A 21041-nucleotide genomic window follows, 5' to 3' on the forward strand; every position below is an offset into this window, starting at 1 on the left:
AGTGGTTGAAATATTTTTAATATCACAATGTACATCTTCATAATGTTTCGTTGTTGCGGTTTAGTTTTAAAATGGTAATTTCTTCTAAATGTTTTCATTCTTATAAACGGATCTTATAAAGAAAACTAATTTTTTTAATAGATTTCCAGTGAAGTATATATAAATAAACGAGTTTAATCTTGTTGTCCCAGAATTAAATTGGTAATCTTAAGATTATCCTGTTTTATCTCCAATGCACTATCCATCCGTTGCTCCTTCTTTCAGTCGCTTTGTCAACATTCTCTTTTTTCTAGGAATCGTCCGATTACCAATCTTAGTGTCAATATCTTACCTGATACAATATTTATTTACATCATATTATATTAAATTCACAGATTCCTGCGTGAGAATGACTTTTTACAAATTTCTACTTTGGTTAATGCGTGTCATTAAAGGCAGACTTTACCTTCATGTGGTCATCCAATGGGACTAAAATGTACACGTCATTTGTGTAAGTATAGACGCGGTTTCCTTGGCTGTGGATTTTGGTGCCGAACACGAACTGGCGCGTCCCTGAATCTTCACATTCTTCAACCTGATGCACCACGATGTCGTAAGGACCCTGTGACAAAAAATGCTATATTATTTTCTGGAATTTGTTTATGTTTTTAGTATGTTTATTGTATTTACGTTATAACCGATGTACGAGGGGTATTAGAAAAATAAGGTTCCCATGATTTTTTTAAATAGACAGCTCTATATTTCTACTTAGTGTTATACATCAATTTAACACGTAAAAGTTAAGCTATTTTTCCACAATCACCGTTTCTGTCCAAACACTTTTGTAGACGATGCTCCAACTTTTCTATCCCCATGTGTAGAATTCTGCCGCCAATCCTTTGAGTAACTTCTTCCTTGACTTCATCATTGGTACTGAAGCGTTGGCCACCCAAGTGGTCCTTTAATTTTGGGAATAAGTGATAATCACTTGGGGCTAGGTTTGGGCTGTAGGGGGGATGGGGCACAATAGTCCAGCCAAAATTTGTAAGCAGTTCTTGACTTTGACGTGAGACATGAGGTCGAGCGTTGTCATGGAGAAGCCTCACACCACTGGACAATCTTCCTCTCCGGCGGTTCTGGATCGCGCGTCTCAGTTTTCTTAATGTGTCACAATATCTGTCAGAGTTTACTGTTGTTCCTGTGAATGGTGATTCTCCGATCTTCAAGAGTAGTAGAGCAGTATTGTCTCAACTTTTTCAACAACTCCATCTGAAACTGAAGGCCGTCCACTTCGGTTTTCATTGTGAATTTCCATGCGGCCTTCACTGAATTCTCTACACCATTTCCGAACGTGTTGAACAGATATGCAGTTTTCCCCATAAACTTTGATTAACTGGCGATGAATTTCAATAGATGAAATCAGTTTTGCATTTAAAAAACGTATCACAGCACGAATTTCGCATCTGGCGGTAACAACGATAGGGAGCTCCATCTTCGAAGGCAGCTAGGCCGGCACTGTTGGACGTAGAGAGGCGCGAGTGGTATGGATAGAGAGAGGGACAGTTGATGAGTAAGACAGTGTTGCCAGATTTCTCCCAACATATCGCATTCTGTCTCGGCGGCATAGGGAACCTTATTTTTCTAATACCCCTCGTAGATCTCTACTGTATTCTCCTTTTTTAGCAAAGACAAATAAATTACAATTTGATGCAATCTGACCTTCCATAACAATGCTGTTTGAATAATTGTTGATGTGTTATGGTTAGGGAAAAATTAGAGATAAAAAGCTTTCAACTGTATGTATACAGAGAATTTTACAGATTAGGTAATACACAAAAAGACTATAAAGTGTGCCATTTCGTAGTATTTGTTTGCACTGTAACGTTAAACTACTTGTTTACGTAAATAATATTTTTCCTTTTTAAGCAAACGTTGTTCTATGATTTTGTTTCATGAAGGTCGCTGAATGTCTTTGAATTTTGTACTGACATTCAGTGTAGATGTGTTCTAATTCTTACTAAACTGTGCCAATGTGTAGGAATGTGGTCGCAAAATAGGATTTACGTAATTGAATTGAACGATTTTTTAATTTTGAAAATATGTATACTTTATGTAAATATGTGTTGCTGTATTAAAATATACAATGTGTCATTGTTTAACGTATAGTGCTACATTCTCATTCAGGAAAAGTAGACATACAGGCGAATTCCTTTTATTCAGTGCTACACTTATTTTGATTTATTAATCGCTTAAGCTTCGTGTTTTAGGGATTCGATAACTGATAGCCAATCACTAATCAGGTTTCTTTTCAAAGGTTTCGTCGTCACACAGAATTCGTTTATTATTAAGTACATAATAACGTCTTGTTTTCTTAGGACAAGAAGCTTAGAAACGACACCTAGTCCTTTTAGGACATTTGTGCTGCTTCCGGAGTGACAGGATATTCTGAATGGGTTAGGTTGGGAGCCTTTTGAGATCTATGAGGAAGGATATAAGGCACTAATCTCAAGTCATTTCCCCTCAGAAGAAGGGGAAGCCAGCTTTGAACCAACCTTTCCAGTCAAAGCAGGCTTGGGGTAGCATACATATTGAGGCTAGCAAGAACCATTTACTCTTAGGGAACGAACCTCACCAACTCCAACAGTCATCTGCCGCAGTAGGCTAGACCTGTCGAATTACCCTTGCAACCCAGAATCTCGACATTTTGTGGTTAGTGATGTGCCGCTCCTGGTCATCCGTAAGGTACCCTAGATTTAAGTGACACATCGGTCTATGCTGTATCCAGTGTGGGTTCAACTAGAAGGTACAAACAAACCAGAAGTGAACCGTCCTGAGTAATACATAATAATTGCGACAGTCCTATTTAACTTGCAATCCTTAAAATACACTGATTTGTTCGTTATTATGTAGGATTACTGAAATGTTACATGGACTAACCCAAAGAAAAGATTAATTAAAGCATAATTTTACATTATTGTGCTACACCAAATGTCCCAAATTATTGTCATTATCAGACTTGCATAAATCAACCACGCAATTCGATTTGATTAACATTTGTGTGTGACTACGTAATGTTATAAATGTTCATTTGAATCTCCCTAGGGCTTGTTGACTGTAATAAATATTTATTATTTGTATGTTTTGTTTTTATTTTAACATCTTGTTGCATATTCGATTCAGTTTTTGTTATCATACAAAAATGTATGATGATTTCAGGTTTGCATACAATATAAATTTGAAAAGTTGTATAACAATGTTAAAATTACTTGAGTGTAAATAAAATGGAGACAGTCGCGGGAATGACAGAGTAGTGACTATATATAGAAGTGACTATTCTTAATAACGAGCTGTGATATATATATCTTGGAAAAGTACGTTTCCTAATTAATTATTAAATGGTTATTTTTATATTTTGAAATAATGAAACACTAAATGTTTTAACATAACATTTATACATTTTACATTGGATTTATACAGATTTTTGTAATATTTTTACAACTCATATGATCACTGACTTAAAAATATTAAGTAATAAATGTTTTATATAAATTTTTATATAAATGTTTTAAATAAATTTTCATTACTATCGTTTATATTAATTTCTATAATTTGGTCAGCATCATCTTCACTACAATCTTGTATTTCCGAAATAATTACTTTATTTTCATTGCCACTGCATTCTAAAATTGAAATTATGGGTTTATTATAACTGAAATAAGAAATACAAATTCTAAGTATATTTTAAACACAGCATTGTTGCTCCATATCTCATATTTATGTTTTATCGTTTGGATTATTAAAGTTATTTTTTTTTTCTTAAAAGGTTTTGACGTTTCATCAGCAAAGTTTGAATTACAATATATTTTTTCGTAATTTATTTTTTAAGTGAATGTAAGGTAAATTCCAATCTAATTCAGTATATGTTATAATTATAATAAACAGAAAGACTAATTCTCTTCCAGGATTAAATTACACTACGGTTTTGTTAAGCTAGAAAAGATCTAATCAATTTATTGTTAATCCTTTAAATATACATCCATAGCCCGCCAAAAGTAGTAGTCGCTTCAACAAGGAACGACAGTCAACACTCCCTAGCAAGGCTGGATAGCCACTGACATCAAAATTGCCGCGATAGTCCCGCCCCTAGCGGCTACAAAGCGAACAAGCGTGATGCGTGACGTTCCGTGACGCGAATCGACAGTTTTACCCCGTGCAAAACATACATCCACACCCCGTCAAAAGAAATAGTTACTTCAATAATTTAAATGTTTTTAAAACGTTTAAACGTTATAAAGGAATTAATAACTGATTTCTTTGGTCTTTTGCTTTGTTGCTTTAGTTACAACAATCTATGCAATATTCAGCTATCACGTATATGAATAATCTGGTCCCCAAATGTAAGTTAGTAAAACTAGTTTGAATATTTTGTGTGTATTTTGTATGCCTTTATGTATAGCTTCAGATTAATCATAAAAAATATATTATAAAACAATAAACTTCCTACTGTAGGTGAAAATCGTATAATCCGCTAAAATATCTAATCTGCCCTGACCATAATAACAGAAGTATTTGTGGCCGAGTATGTATTGGTAATTTCCACAATTTCAAGACCTTTCTATTGCATAAGTGTACCATGTAAAGTGTTGAATATGATCAAAGCGAGTTGACACTTACGGATTTGGGTCCAAACAACTCGACACCAGGGAACTGGCACACAAAAGCTGTACAAATTATGACAACAGCACTCCTGTACATCATTGGTTTTCCGACAAAAACTTCAACAGTGACGGCCGACAAAACGTCAACAGTGACGGCCGGTGTTGGAGAGCGACAATGGCTGCCGTGGTCAGTCCCGTCGATAAAAATCTAGCCTCCTCATCACACTCGTGTTAGTTAATATTTACTGTCGTTTACTGGCTATTGTTCCCTTTTCTAATCAGATAGAATTATTATTTATTTACTATAGTTATTACTCGCTATACACGTTCAAGCGCGACTGTGATTTATAATTCCATAAATGTAATTTATGTTTTGATTATCAACCGGATCCATACAGTTTTTTAATAACTGTATTAATACAATAGTCGAAATACCAGGTTCCCATTCTAAGGGAGTACATAATAAATAATTTTTATTATACGTTGTAAGTTTACAAAAAGCTTTATAACAAAATATAAAAAACACACTTAGCTTTACAAAATTAGGAACTCATTTGACTTACATAATATGGTATATAAATATTATTATATTATAAGACCAACATGGTTGATGACAAATAAACACACAAATCTCTTTATGTTATTACTATGTGATAGTGTTAACCATGGAGCTCTTTCAAAAACAGCACTTCAAACATATTTAACGCAGAAACATGTCAATTCAATTGCATAACAAATTGCATTTTCATTTGCGCATATCTGCAATTTTATTACTTACTTTAGATTAAATCAACTTTTTAATTCATTACAAAATTTGAATAACAGCTATATATATATATATATATATATATATATATATATATATATATATATATATATATATACACTGTCACACAACAACAACCTATAACATTAAAATCTCTTTACAAATTACATACTAATAAATGAAGACATTGATCAATTAACGAGAAAGATATAATAATAAAGAAAAATACCATACAATTTAGTAGAATTTATAAATATCGTTACTTTCTTATACATAATGTTTTATTAAAATTTTTGTCTTGAATAAAAATGTTGGTTGTTTGCAAAAAAAGTTGTTTGTTCGCAAAACCGTCTTACGAATGGTATAGTCATTAATGTAATCTGAAATTGTAAAAAATATGTGAATTTAGCATGCTTAATCTGTTTGCATATCTGACTAGATAAATTATTATACTGTGATCTAATAAATACATTATTTTTGTCTCGAGCACATCATTTAAATGGACTCTTTCTCTATTAAGTGTATTTACTAAGTCGTCTGTTATCATGGAAAGCACATTCTGTTATTACTACTGCATTACATCTTTTCATCCCTTAGTAGAAACAATTTCAATTATGTTTCTATAACGTATTTCAAGCATATTGACTGGGCACTATTGTTATTTTCCTGAAATTTTCATCAACACATGGAGTATCTTCTTTTGAATCGGCCATTCCATTGGCTTTAGAGGAGTAAGTGAATGGATACAGTACTATTCCAGCTATGTTGACTTTTGTGTTGTGTGTTGCAGGCGGAGATATGGAGTGTGTTTATCGCCATCTTACGCAAGAGTGTCAGGAATCTACAGGCATGCACGGATGTCGGTCTGATAGAGCATGTGCTACACCGGCTCACCCAGGCCGAGACAATTGTTGCAGGTACTACTTCCTCTAGTATAGTTGTACTGTACAATCAACGGCATTAATATAATATTTTGTACTCTTTGGCTAAACCTATTATGAACTTGCTACGTCTTGGTAAACTGTGAACTATAGATATGTCCTGTTTATCATCGTCTACATAATTATTTTCACCTGCTTTTGACGAAACTTCTATAATGTCCAAGTTTTTGTTCCGTGAATATTTCTAAAATTTATGCATCTTGCACTTAATTAAAAAAAAGAAACTTTCTGAGAAAGATTTCCATTTAGGACTTTCAAAACCTCAAAATACGCCAGTACAACCACAAGAAATACAGTAAAGTATTGTCGGCTTCTACTGCAGACAGCTTTGTTCTCACGTCATCCAGTGATTCCTTCACAGAAGTCGTAGTTGCCACCAGAGTCGCGAAGTTCTTGGAATTCTCTTTGCGAGACCGCGCTATGTCATCCTTATATTGTAACCCTTCAAGATAAAGGAATAGTTACTACTAGTCGTCTATCTGAGAAAGACGATGAGTTCTCAGGACACTCGTCACAACGCCGCTCCTTATTTTGTATTCTTTGCAGTTTTTTCGCGGTTCAAAGGCGGCATCAGCGGCATTCCACGTGAAATGCGAACCTGCATTCAACCACAGATAAACACGTACTAGGAGTGTATGATTCAGCGGACTGAGCTATTTCTTCTGGTTTATAAAATCCGAAATTTCACTTTGCGCACAACACAATCAAAATATTTTCTATAACGCACGAACTGTACAGTCCAACTTGCATTGTAATCATCACAAATAACTAAAATAGATACCGTGAAATATGACAGTATTAAAAAGAAAGATCAAAATATTAAAGTTGTGATATGTATGAAATTGACTGCACTCTCAATAAAATGAGTTCAGTCAACCGGCGCGGACACTCGAATACTCGTGCAGCAGCGGTTTATCTGTGTAACATTCGGGTCGGCCGACTGATAGCGACTGATAGAGAATCAGTAATCAGTTATTCTCTGTTTTTGGAGATATTTTCAGTTGTTTAGTTTATCTAAAATAAAAGTTTTTTCCAGGAAAGTATACACAACTTAATTTGTAAACCTTTTTTAAGCTGTCACCTTAAGCAACATGAATTTGTTTTCTCTAAAGCTGAAATAATTTATTTGTAAGCAGAATATTGTTTGCTTACGGTTTCCCCAAAACAGGTTACAGTATTAAATTTTGGAATAAACGTGTTAATAAACATTTGTTGACATTTTTTGTGGTAGTCTACAATACAAAGAACTTTTAAACTTTGATTCCTTATTTATGGTAAGAATGAAAAGTTTCATTTTTTTATACGTGGAAAGTTTTGGCTTACAGTTAAAGAAGGGAAAAGAAGTTGAAAAGCAACCAGATGAAATAAGAGAACCTGCAGCAAAGTTTCTTTTCAAAGTTTGGCCATTGTTTCGATCTGCTCAGTATTCTGCCCTGATTCATTTATTGTTTCCACCTGATCACAATACATTAAACATGATATCCTTTGTCCCAGTGGCTTTGTCTCGATTCTCGGATGTCAAGATCTCCTCTGTTCCCTTCCTGCAGCTAATCACATTCAATTAATTATACTTTAATGCAATCCGCTATCTCCGGCAATAATTCAAGTCTTTGTTTTTCACTTACAAATTAAAATTGGAATTGGATCTGTAATGAGAGATATTGGATATCCTGAAAACCAATTGTTGTCACGTTAATTGTTTGTTTATTGTATTTTCAGTACCGAAATTCAATTTGGTTTCAATTTCCTATTGGTTTTTCCAATATCTTTTTGGTGTGAAGAAAAGGTAGTTATGTATGCAGTCATTGTTATTATTCTAAGTTTTAAAATTCCTAAAAGTCCAAAAATAAATTTTTAATAAGAAAATACCTATCACTACTACTTCATATAGTTTAAATCTATTAAAAAATGCATATTAGCTCAAATTAAAATTGAGAAGTAACATTTGTTATTTAATAAGGTTTTATTGAAAAGGTTTATACATACATACTATGTCTTATGATGATTAAAAAAAATTTATATGATCAATATTTGTTTTTTTTTTTTAAATAATAAAATAATTCATTGAAATAAATAATTATTAGGAACTATTGTACTGACTTGTTGCTTTTACCACTTATGTAAAACGTACTTGGCCACGTTCATGTTACTGCCTCAAAGAATAGTAGTAGCCAATCTCCAAATGCTTAGATGGCCAAGTTCTCGTAAAAGTGAATGTTGTCACCATAGGGTTATCATATCAGTCTCAATATGATAGACAAAAAAAGTGTCTATAACTGGAAGAATACTGCAGGGAGTGATGCATTAACGTGGTGCAATCAATCTTGGGTTAGGTCAATTTTTTACAATGTTATAATCGCAATCCTCTCTGAAGACAGACAAAGAAAATACACATTTTTTGTTACTTCACGATGAATTTTATATATTTGAAGTAGTTATTTTGTGCCATTTTATAAACAGGCTCAATGGAAAATGGCGAAATATAAGAATATTAAATTTACACTGTATGTGTGTTATATATGACCAGAAGGATTAAAAATTTTTTTTTTAAACACAACTTAATTTTCCCACATTAGACACACTACATAAAAATGTTACTTAAAAAATATCAATTTCATATTTTTAGGATAAAAAAATATATCAATCATTCTGAGAGAATTATATATAGAATTTGGCATTTTTAAATTTAAAAAAGCTTATTTATGGAAAATATGTGTCGAATTAAAAAATACACTCTTAAGAGTCTACATTCCCTACTCCCTTTCCCAAATTTATTTAACTCAATACAATCTTATATTGTAGTATTTTAGTAGTTTAATAAATAAATGATAGTATATCTTAGACATATGAAATGAAATCTGTTGTTGCAGACCTGCTGATCGACATGCTGGGAGTGCTGGCCAGCTACAGTATTACTGTAAAGGAGCTCAAGTTGCTGTTTGGCACTATGAAAGCTGTGTATTGTAGTATTTTAGTAGTTTAATAAATAAATTATAGTATATCTTAGACATATGAAATGTAATCTGTTGTTGCAGACCTGCTGATCGACATGCTGGGAGTGCTGGCCAGCTACAGTATTACCGTAAAGGAGCTCAAGTTGCTGTTTGGCACTATGAAAGCTGTCAATGGCAAATGGGTAATATAGCAGTTCTGCTCAGTATTTAGATAGTCTTGTACGTAAGAAAAGTTAGCCTTTGCCATTGTGTACATACTATAGGATAGCCTGTGATTGCAGCTGATTTCCAATCATATGCTGATAATCTATATTAATTTCCAGATTTTTTTGGGCCAAGGAACAGGATTAGCTATTTGAAATCTAGGTTCCTTACTCCTGCACCAGTTGTTTTCCAAATTACGTAAGGACCGGTATATACAAGTCTTAACAGAATAATAGTCAAGGTCCTTTTCTGCCCATTTAAAAATCATCAATTCGTTGAGAATATACTGAATAAAAATGCTTAAGGTGGTACAAGTTTTAAAGTCTGTTTCTCTCTAAAAATCATAATTTTTGTAAATATAATATTCTCCAAATTTCTTTTACTAATCATATTTCAGCAGTTGATGGACTCAACCTAAATAATTCAGAATGATAGATGTGTACTGACTTTTAAGCAAATCCAATAATAATAATAATAAATTAATAACGATGTGGAGTTATTGTAAATACATGGACACAGAGCTTGATCCTAAATAGGTCGATGTCGAGTTAAGTCTCTTTAGTATATCATAACAAATATTAACTGAACTGTATTTAGTTGAGCTCCTTTTACAAATTTATGTTTATCTTCAATTTACATAACTAAACATCAGATATTAGTTTATGCAGAATGGGTAAAATGACCAGATAAAGATAAAGTATTCTGACGTTTTTTAGGGTTTAAAGAAAAATTTGCCATTGATTAGTAGACTTATTGATGTGATGTAAATTCCCCACTAGTAACAACTTCTCATCTTCCGGTTTTGTATCTCTTCAGACAGGATGCTGTGAATTTTCGTAAACAGCTTTGTGACTTTTTTCTTTTTCACCTTCACATTGATACTTCTTACTCTAGATAACATTCTTTTATTCTGACAGTTCTACGTTATAGTAGTGGTATCAGGATATATCCCCAGGAGATCAAATTCCGTGGTCTTACATTTCTCTTCAGAATATTCCTCATCTCTAAAATAATTTCGAGTATTCTAAGGTTGGCTCCTTAAGCACTTATCTACAGAATCATAAAGTTTTGTTCAACAATTGAAAAGATATTGTAGGATCCACCAAAGTTTAGTGGGATCAAACTATGGACTGACAAGCTTGCATGGTGGGTTACTTCTAGCTAGCCGTGATCCCCATGATCCTTCAGGACATGTAATAGGTCCTGTGGAGGTCTTAGTGCTGCAAATAGGTCCGTACTTCAAATTACAATGGTACTTTATAGCAGTACTACAGTATTCCTTATTGGAAGCCATACCTAATTTTTATTAAGAAGCGTTACTCTTTTTGTTATGTTTAGGTTAATAAAAAGATCATAGAAACCTTCTGTGGTTTGAAATTAGTCATTAATCTAAATCTAATGTGGTATTACCCATTGCCTGCTTGGGAAGTATCTTGCAAACATTTCAGGTTAAGAATTTGTATTAATGCTGACAGACATGACCTATATATTGAGATACAAGATTAGGTTTATTTATCTCAACATAGCATATTGTGGCATATCTTCATGTCTATTTGCAGTAGTGAGGATATTTAATCATAAAATTATCTTGTTTTGTTCAATTTAATCCATTTCATTCTTTTTTTTAATTACCATCTATCTATAGTTTCAAGCACTCTGCATGAATTACTTTCAGTCCATACTACTCATAAAGAAGATTTTGACGTATTTTTCCACTTCCCATACAATATGACATGATAAGTTGGGTGCCTCTAAGCTCTATTGTGAATACTCCACTGATAGAAGCACGTGTTTCTTGTAGGGATTCATTAAGGAAACAACCAGATTAGGATCTTAACAAGCAATCAACAACTCCATCTTATCAAACACATAAAAATATTCTTGAGTACGCATTAGGCACGAGTACGCAAGCTAAACTGTCAAGTACTATGCAAGCGACAGTGTTGTTGCATCTCACTGGTATCCTAGTTACTCCATCTAGTTGATATTCCTAAACAAAAAGTTTTGACCCTGGATTTTATCTCTCCGGAAGCAGTATTTTTGCCTGCAGCAAGTGTATTGCCCAAATTGGAATCAGATTCCAGAGGGAAATTCCTGACCGCACCACAAAGGAGGCATGTTACTTAGTGGCATGTGATCACTGAAGCTTTGTGAGCTTTGATACCACTCTCCACGCAGGCAATCTGCTCTGTCACTGTAGCACATCCCATTTCCAGAGTCTACCAGAGTTTTATCTTACAACACTACGTAGTAACTAATGTGATATCAATTAGTATAGTGATTACTTGTCATAATCTCTTGTAAATATCATTTGGAATCAAATTGTAGCTCTCCACAAATAAGAATATTATTGGATTTATTTAAAAACATGTGGTGTAATTTAAATGTTCTTGTAGTGATTAATAGTTTAGTATTGTTTAATTCATTAACAGCATGTTCACTTCATGTGTCCATTAATTTAAACAAACAAAGTCCTAACTTTTCCTCAAAACTTTAGATGGAGAGAGCAAAAAGTGTGAAATGTGTTCCTACCCCCAGAACTTTGTAATAGAGAGCTGTTCCAAGTAACTTGATGTCCTTCATGAATAACTTTTAACCAAGAATCTGAAAAGTTATGCATCATAGATCTGGTGCTTTTTTCTAGTTTTGAAAATATTGACATGGACAAAGTGTGCTAACTACCTATAAACATTTTAAACATGTGAGTCTACTTTTTTTAATAATCAAATAATATCTAAGCTCAATTTTAATCAATCTCATAATTATGTATATATTACTATTAAACAACAAAAGCATTATTTATAATAATCATAGTCAAGGGATATAAAGAAAATGAAAGGAATCTGGAGTAAAACTGATAATGTAAGATGTGAATACCATCCATATTAACCTGTGATATAATTTCTGGTGCTGTTATAAAAACAAGAGTAACAGACAGGATTTTAACCAGCGATATCACTAACTCGGACCCAAAGTCCAACGCCTTATAGACCGCTTGTCCACCGGCTCTCTCCTACATGTACTATGAGCACTCTAATTCCTCAAAATTGGTCTCATTAAAAACCCTTTGTAATTGTTAATTTGGTTTCATTTTATTTGATAATATTTATTTTAAAACAAGTGTAATTGACATGTCTTGAATTATTGGTCTCTGTTGCATGTTTAACCTTTGATATAAGATTTTACACATGAAAAAGAGAGAAGATGTCTGTTCCTTAAGACTCATGTTTCTATTGTAGCATATAGTAAAAAAATATAGTCAATTTTTTAATCCATATATCCTTTCAACTCATACATTGTTACTATTGAATAACAAAAATACATTTTTACCAAAACTGAAGGGATACAACAGTCTTTAAGTTGCAGGGAGGCTAGTCTGATACTTGCAAATTGAGAATACCTTTTACTGTCTCTTATGACAAGTCTGTAGTTATGGAACTCTATAGTGTCAAATGTACAGGTACCAGTATGCTAGACCATACGTTGCCTAACAGGTTTCACTAAGGTAGAATAAGGAAGGGCATACACTATTACACCATTATCAAACTCGATCTTGCATGTAAAGCAGTGAAGTTTCATTTAAAATTTCAAGTCATACAACCTCACCTAGCTATACAACAACAAAACATAGGAGAGCAATAAGAAATTGTTTTGAACGGGGTGGAAGCCTCCACATATAACTACCCTGTCTAGGAAATGCCCGAGTAACTAGTTAGGAAATTAGGAAGATGGTTGAATAGGGTCAAGAAGTTTGCACTGAATGATTTCAGATCCATCATACATCAGATAATTATATGTTAATGTTAGATAACATGTTTTATCATATTTTGTATATGAACAGCATTTGTTGTTTTTTATTTGTCATTCAAATTTGAAAATCAATATTGAATGTAAAATATATTGGTTCGGCAAGTATTTATTTCAGTTAGAATTAGTCTTGTAATAAAACATGCATAATGTTATAAAGAAGAGAAATATAAATCGTAAAGTGTCGAGTACAATAAGTCAACAGTAATACCTCAGAGCAACTCACCACCAAGTGGAGTTATTGAAGTGGAAGTGTTCTTGTTCATGTTGACACTTTGTTGATGAAACAGGAGGTATTGTGCTGTTGCTAATGCGGAAACAAATCTGTATCGAGTTGACAATCAGTTCTGTAAAGTTGACTCCAGCGGGATTACAGAACACGAAGTTGAGTGTCTGACTGTAACTTTATTGTTGCAGCCCCGTCACTCGACCAAGCTGCTCAACGTTCTCAGACAAATGCCACAGAGGAATGGACCTGACGTTTTCTTCAGTTTTCCTGGGAAGAAAGGATCAGTAAGTTTGGTTGTGATCTTATACTTGTTACTTTCCGTCTTTTTTCAAGAGTTTCCTGGTTCTTTCAAGAATGATGTTTTTTATTCTCCTTGAATGTCACATGTGGCCAAATTTAGCCTTATTTGTAATTTTGATAACTTTAAAGAGATAATATTTTGTAAATAGTAACTAGTTGATTCCAAACAATAGCCTCGCAATTAATGGAATGTGTCTAACAGTAAATGTAAAGCCCTGAGTTGACTGATGTTGTGATAGGCTATGGTGCTGCCACCTTTGGCTCGGTGGCCGTATGAGAACGGGTTCACCTTCACCACCTGGTTCCGACTAGACCCCATCAACTCTGTCAACATTGAGAGAGAGAAGCCATATCTTTACTGGTAATATAGAGATGGTCTTAAAATAAGAAGTCTTCTTTTTTTATTAAAATGATTGTACCTTTAAGAAACCATTTAACCTGAAATTAGCCTCAGATTTAATTTTATACTCGAAATATTTGGCTAAATTCTTAAATTTATTCACCACTATTTAAATGCCAACTTTCCCTGGTGATATTTGTGTGGAAACAAAACTTTGCTGTTTCTTTTGCAATTATATTTTTACGAAAAAATGTTATGATTGCTACAGTTTAAATTAATTAAACATAAATTGTTTGATACATATAATTTAATGATTAATACAATAAATGATGATTAAATAATATTTAACTCATTGTTACATCCTTTAAGCAAGTAAATAAAGTTATTACTCTGATTTTTTTAGGTAAAAAGTGTATTAGTATTATAGTACATATATTTCTTATTGTCATATAAATAATATATGCATTACACTGGATCGTTTCTAGCGTTAATTATAATACATACATTTTTATTTTCATATGTAATGCATTCATTACTTGCATTCATTAGATGGTTTTTAGTGACATTTAACAAAAACTGTCAACTTCCACCAAGATTAATCATATTTATTTTAATATGAGCACTACACACAATTATTCAAACTTTATTGATCTGATATAAGTTTGACACTAAAAAAAAAATCAAGCACCCTCAGTAGTGTATTTATTCCAACTTTCGAGGACTAAACAATTTTGATATAATGTACTCGTTGCTTATAAAAGTCTTATTGCTTATTGAGATTCAGTTTATATTTTTATTGCATTTATAATAAAATTGTGAAGAAAATAATAAATCCCCGAGCAGTGTCACATATCTTTCTGCAAAGAATGATTAATTTTGTAACAAACAGTTAATTCCATAATTTCTGATAGTATAATGAGATTAAAGCCCAGTTATCAAATGCATACCTATTCAATTTATGGACTACTGGCCATAATGTGAACAGGTATACTCCCAGAGCAATCAACTCTATTGGTCCTTGTGGAGCCAACATGTGTATTTCATTATCATTTCCTCTGTTACTCACAAAGTTTCAGATAACAGGTATTGAATTGAGTGCTTCATCCTTTCAGACATTAAAAGTTTTGTAAAAACAAGTGTACATTTCATTATCTTTGTAACACACAATTATTGGAAAATTAACATAAAATGTATTTTTACAAATATTGGACTTTGTTTCCTCACTTCCAAAGTCATATATTGGCTTTTCTGTCTTAGTTTTCTATTTGGTGATTCAAAACAAAAACTGCTAGTGTAGTATTTTTTATAATTGATATGAGAAGTATTCACCTTGATAAAAGTAACATTATTGTATACATGTTTTGTGAGAGATCTGATAAAGGTCCCATGATCAACACAAGGAAGCTTAAAACAGCCTTTACTTAAACATAATTATTTTTAACTAAAAAGACACAGCATTCACTATATGATTTCAGAAAGAAGCATTAGTAGGTAATAATGTCCTTTTCTAGTTAAGATGTTATATTTAAACATTTAATATTATGCTGTGAATAATTAAATAATAACTTGAAATGTGTTTCAGTTTCAAGACCAGTAAAGGTATTGGCTACTCGGCTCACTTTGTGGGCAACTGTCTCGTGTTAACATCCATGAAGATTAAGGGCAAGGGCTTCCAACATTGTGTCAAATACGAGTTTCAGCCCAGGAAGGTATGTACACTTTGATATTAGACAAATAAAATTATTGGCTACTTGGCTTACTTTGTGGGCTACTGTCTCGTGTGGACAACCTTGAAGATTAAGGGCAAGGGCTTCCAACATTGTCTTGAATACGAGTTTCAGCCTAAGAAGGTATCCACCCTTTGATATTAGATAAGGTAGGAGTACACCAAACCTTGTGTAATGTAACAGGCTTTGCTGAGATTGTTGTTAAATTTCAAATCTGTAGCTCATTTCATTTCTGAGATTTCCTGCAGACATCATTAGAAAAGAAATTGTTAAATCCCCCGACAAACAAAAGAGAAATTGAGTCAACACAACAATGGCATTCACCCAAATGTCTGTGTGAATGTGTCTGTGTAGAAATGAAGTTTCATGCAAAATTTAAAGTCCACAGATTAAATCTTTCTCCAGGTATCTTGTCATGGTTGAACGTGCACTGTCATAGACATCATTCTAGTCTGTGTAGAAATGAAGTTTCATGCAAAATTTAAAGTCCACAGATTAAATCTTTCTCCAAGTATCTTGTCATGGTTGAACGTGTACCGTCATAGACATCATTCTAGTCTGTGTAGAAATAAAGTTTCATGCAAAATTTAAAGTCCACAGTTTAAATCTTTCTCTGAGTATCTTGCCATATGATACTTTAACATTTTTATTCGTTAACATAGGTTTCAAAGCAGTGTTAAAATAATAAAAGATAACAGTGAACTAGGTAGGATACTACAACACAATAGTGCTCTGAAGTTGAATCTTTTCACCGACTTTGAACATTGACTTTCCACTCTATTATTTATTTTCTCTTTACTTTATGAATAAAAAGGTTACTATGAATAAAAATATTACATGCTAAAATTGCATATTCTTGTACTCAGTTTGTTTACACATTTATTTATCCCGCTATTTTGTTGCTGCCATCATGGTTACCCATAAGGCTGATGTAAATTATTTGCTAACACTCAACAAAATCCCATGAAGTGACATACACCATCATCAAACTCAGCATTGCTAATATATAAATTTAGCTTTATGCAAATTTTTAAATCTACAAATCAATTTAAAACAAACACTCCAATAATATACTTTTTTATTTCTGTGAGGCCTTTCGTACTTAAGGAGCACATCATCAGGTGATGTGCTCCTTAAGTACGAAAGGCCTCACAGAAACAAAAAAAGTATATTATTGGAGTGTTTGTTTTAAATTTATAACTAATTCCAATAAGAACAGAGCTTCTAGAATGTCTACAGATCAATTTGATTTTGAGATATCGTGTGGACACCCAGACAGAAATTAAATTTTCCAGCTCCACGAGTGGTTTTTAAATTAAAACGTCAGCAAGAGTTATGTATAACAAGTTTGTTAAGTCATTCAATCAAATTCTTTCAATATTTAGGTGATTCAGTAAGTTCAAAAAACAAAATTGCTATTGAAAAATAGGTAAGAACAACTAATCTAGTCAGTCATGATTTCTATTAAAAACCAATATTTCATGTAATCATCATAGTCAGGAAAGTCTATAAGAATGTGTAAGCATCAGGGTGCAATGTAATTTTCAAATGTCACATATCTCATTCGGTAATCCAACTTATAACTGTTAATCTGCACCAAAAAATAGTTGAGACAGTTTTTGCTACTTTCCTGTATTGGAAAGATTATTTCTTATTTCAGAGAAGCAGTTGTACAACTTTTAAATAACAGTGGAAAAACGTGTTAAATGTTAAAAGGTTAGTGTTTTATATAAAAATTTATAAAAATAATTGTGTTTTTGAATTTAAAAAAATTAAGACTTAATTTGTGTGTTTTCAGTGGTACATGATAGCAATAGTGTACATCTACAATCGCTGGACCAAGAGTGAGATCAAGTGCCTTGTCAACGGACAACTCGCCTCAAGTACAGAAATGGCCTGGTTCGTCTCCACGAACGATGTAAGTCCAGTGATTTATTTTGATGGAGTAAAAATCACAGTGATCAGATACTTAGTACTTTCTTATTGGCTTATTGGTTTGAGTTGATTTTGGAAACAAAATACATTTACAGAATATCGACAATCATACAAATTACCTTACTCATTTTTATGCTTTTACTACATTTCCTCTGTTGTAATTGCCTACTAGTACTGTTGTAATGTGATTACCGAGATCACCAGTGGTGTAACTCAGACTTGTTATCGGAGGGGTAGATCTGACTGAAGAGCACACTACACTGGAATATGTAAAATAAATCTAAATTTGAATAAATTTAATTTACATGATTTAAAGTAAAAGCATTTAACGAAATTTTCATGCCTCTTGGGTGTTCTATCCTTTTCATATCCCCCCCTGTAGTTACGCCACTGGATGTTAGTGATTCCTGTAACTCTAAATCATGGTAGTGTGAGTGCCTCTAGTCTCACACCATGTTTTTAAAATTATGTCAAAGTTGTCTGTACTTTTTGTGCTTTTAATATACTGTCAATCCCAATTAGTTAAAAATAACATGACTACTCTCTCTCTCTCTCTCTCTCTCTCTCTATATATATATATATATATATAGTCCCGGCAGAGCAAGTACTTTTTGTGATTCAATGTTTATTGAAATTATATAGATTAGTGTGTTATTTCTCTTACTGAAGTATGACAAATCATTTTCTTAAATTTAATTCAGTGTATTTTACACTGAATAGGTTATCATTAATATTGAGCAAAACTAAAAGTGGAACAGTAACGCTACGCAATGACCAGCAGCATTGCTGCAAGTTTGCGGAGGCTGTCTGGCAAAGTTCCTAGATGTTCTCAATGCAAATGGAAAAGTAATGTCATTCATCTTCTGTATATTGATCAATTCACCTTTTTCTCGACTTATCCTTAATAGTTTTTTCCACAAAGACAAATAAATAATATTGTTTGTAATTTCAAAAATCTGTTGAAGGCGTTTGATATTTAAAATGATAAAAACCATATTTCAACAAAACTATTCTGTTCTGGTTATGTATCCAACAAACAAAAGGGAAGAACTTAATGGTGATACTGTTTCATTTGTTGGAAAACTAATGGATTGAAAAGTTAAGAGTACAGTTACGCCTTGTACGCTAATAAAAATGTCAGTTTGACTTGAATAAAGGTTTTTTATTATTTTATTTACTGATATTGATAACAATCATATCCAGCACAAGTGTTTTCTTTGCTTTTACTTTGTCTTAAGTTTCTAGCAGAAAGCAAATATTCATTCTTTATCATTGATTTTGAGATTTGTTGTAAGATCTAATAATAATAACTGTTGTTAGGAATTGAGTTATTGTCATAATTCAATTCTTGTCTACTTTCTATTGAATACTGTCTTGCAGAATGTTTAATCTACTAAACATATAGTCCAAGTAATAAATTAAATTATAATCTCAACTCAGAAAAAATTTTGAGAACGTACTTGAATGAAATTTATTAGTACTACGCCCAGATTTAATAATTCATTAGCACTTGCTTGGTTAAACAAGGTGTTTGAACAATTTTTTTCCTTAAAAATTGAAACACTTCTTAATTATTTGAAATTTTTATGCCACAATTCCAATATATTAAAGAAATAGATGTTAAATTATTAGTAGTTGTTGTAGAAAACTATGAAACCTAATTTTTTATCTAATCAAGCGTTTACAATAAACACATACTTTATCATTAATACATTCACGATGATATGTACCTAATTGGGTACACAATGTGTTTTCGTAATGTGCCATGTGCTTGCTGATTGGGGGGGGGGGGGGGTTGTGGTTACATAATGTGCCCAATAGGTTACATGATAGTCTTAGGTACTTATTTAAGCGCAGTATCAAATTTAACAAACCACCAAAATAGACAAACAATAAAAACATAATAGTGAAATACACAGCAATGTGTATATGCTAAAAGATCGTATATACACAGCAACGTTACCCATCGGGCACATTATTGCTTAATTTTTAAGGTAAGTTAATTTTTTATGTACCCCTTGAGGTACATGAAGAAAAAACTTATTGAAATAATTTTTTTGTGCAAAATTGCAAAGCCCACGTACATTTTTCGTGACACTTAGTTGTTTAACGTCAAAAAATATTATGTTTTCTTGCCATTATTGAAAAATTTGGCGGCATATAAAAAAATCTGGAGATTAGCCATTGTGAACGTGTTAATTGACCATCATTGGATGCTTTGTCATCACAATGGTTGTGAAACTTTGCTGCAATCCATAGGGTGTATAGGGATACACCTTAAAACCTTACACTCTTCTGTTATACAGTTAAAGATTTTGTTAAACAATTTAAAGCTGAAATATTACTTATCAAAGCAGGATTTTTTGATATTGTACAATAATTTTTATTCCTGTTTGTAGCCATTCGACAAATGCTACATCGGAGCGACGCCGGAGCTGGATGAGGAGAGGGTGTTCTGTGGCCAGATGTCTGCCATCTACTTGTTCAGTGAAGCGTTATCCACACACCAGATATGTGCCATGCACCGGTTAGGCCCAGGCTACAAGGTAAACTGTTTCCGTTGGTGGAATTCATCTTGTAGTCCATCTGACTTTAGTGGATTTAAGTTGTGAAATGAACAAGATACTGGTCCTGTTGAATGTGTAAACTCAAGAGTCCAATCGATGGTGGAATTTTAATATCTGCACTCTCTACAGTTGCTGTTGAGATCTCTGCTCTGTATAAGGCTGTGCTGTTGAGCAAAGAACATCTCAAAGTACAGACTCCATATTCTCCTTACTCTAAATATTGCTATCTTTGGGTAACTAGCTCCTTGGCTAAGTGTTCCTGCAGAAAAGAAAATCTGTTTGATATTTGAGTTTTTATAGACAACTGTAATTCTGTACTAATTATTTTTGTAAAGATCTATTCTTTGAATCTCATGGGATGTGTTTTATATACTATGGTATTCACATATATCTGTATATCACAGTGGATAGTTTTGTAATAGCAAAATTTTTGTGCCTTAAGCAAGTAAAATTAAATGAAAATATTTATGTTTTATACCCATTACTGGTGCATGTTGCAGTTGATACATTGAGAACAGATTTACAGTATTGGTATTGTAAGTAGGTGATTTACTTTAGTTAAAGATTTTAATCATGCAACAAAATTTTGAATTTACCAGATATTCCAATTTGTGTTATTTAAAATTAGCACTTC

General features: G+C 32.7%; 1 protein-coding gene across 1 annotated transcript in view; it reads left to right on the forward strand.

The window, feature by feature from the left end:
- LOC124357822 (neurobeachin-like) overlaps positions 1-21041 on the forward strand; it is a 628187-nt gene that overhangs the window by 319371 nt on the left and 287775 nt on the right. Inside the window, 7 exon segments of the mRNA XM_046809880.1 lie at positions 6194-6320; positions 9380-9480; positions 13727-13822; positions 14078-14199; positions 15761-15887; positions 17704-17823; positions 20240-20386. Coding sequence (XP_046665836.1) covers positions 6194-6320; positions 9380-9480; positions 13727-13822; positions 14078-14199; positions 15761-15887; positions 17704-17823; positions 20240-20386 — 840 coding nt within the window.

The sequence above is a fragment of the Homalodisca vitripennis genome, chromosome 3 (genome assembly GCF_021130785.1).
Source record: "Homalodisca vitripennis isolate AUS2020 chromosome 3, UT_GWSS_2.1, whole genome shotgun sequence".
In the NCBI taxonomy this organism is placed as follows: Eukaryota; Metazoa; Arthropoda; class Insecta; order Hemiptera; family Cicadellidae; genus Homalodisca; species Homalodisca vitripennis.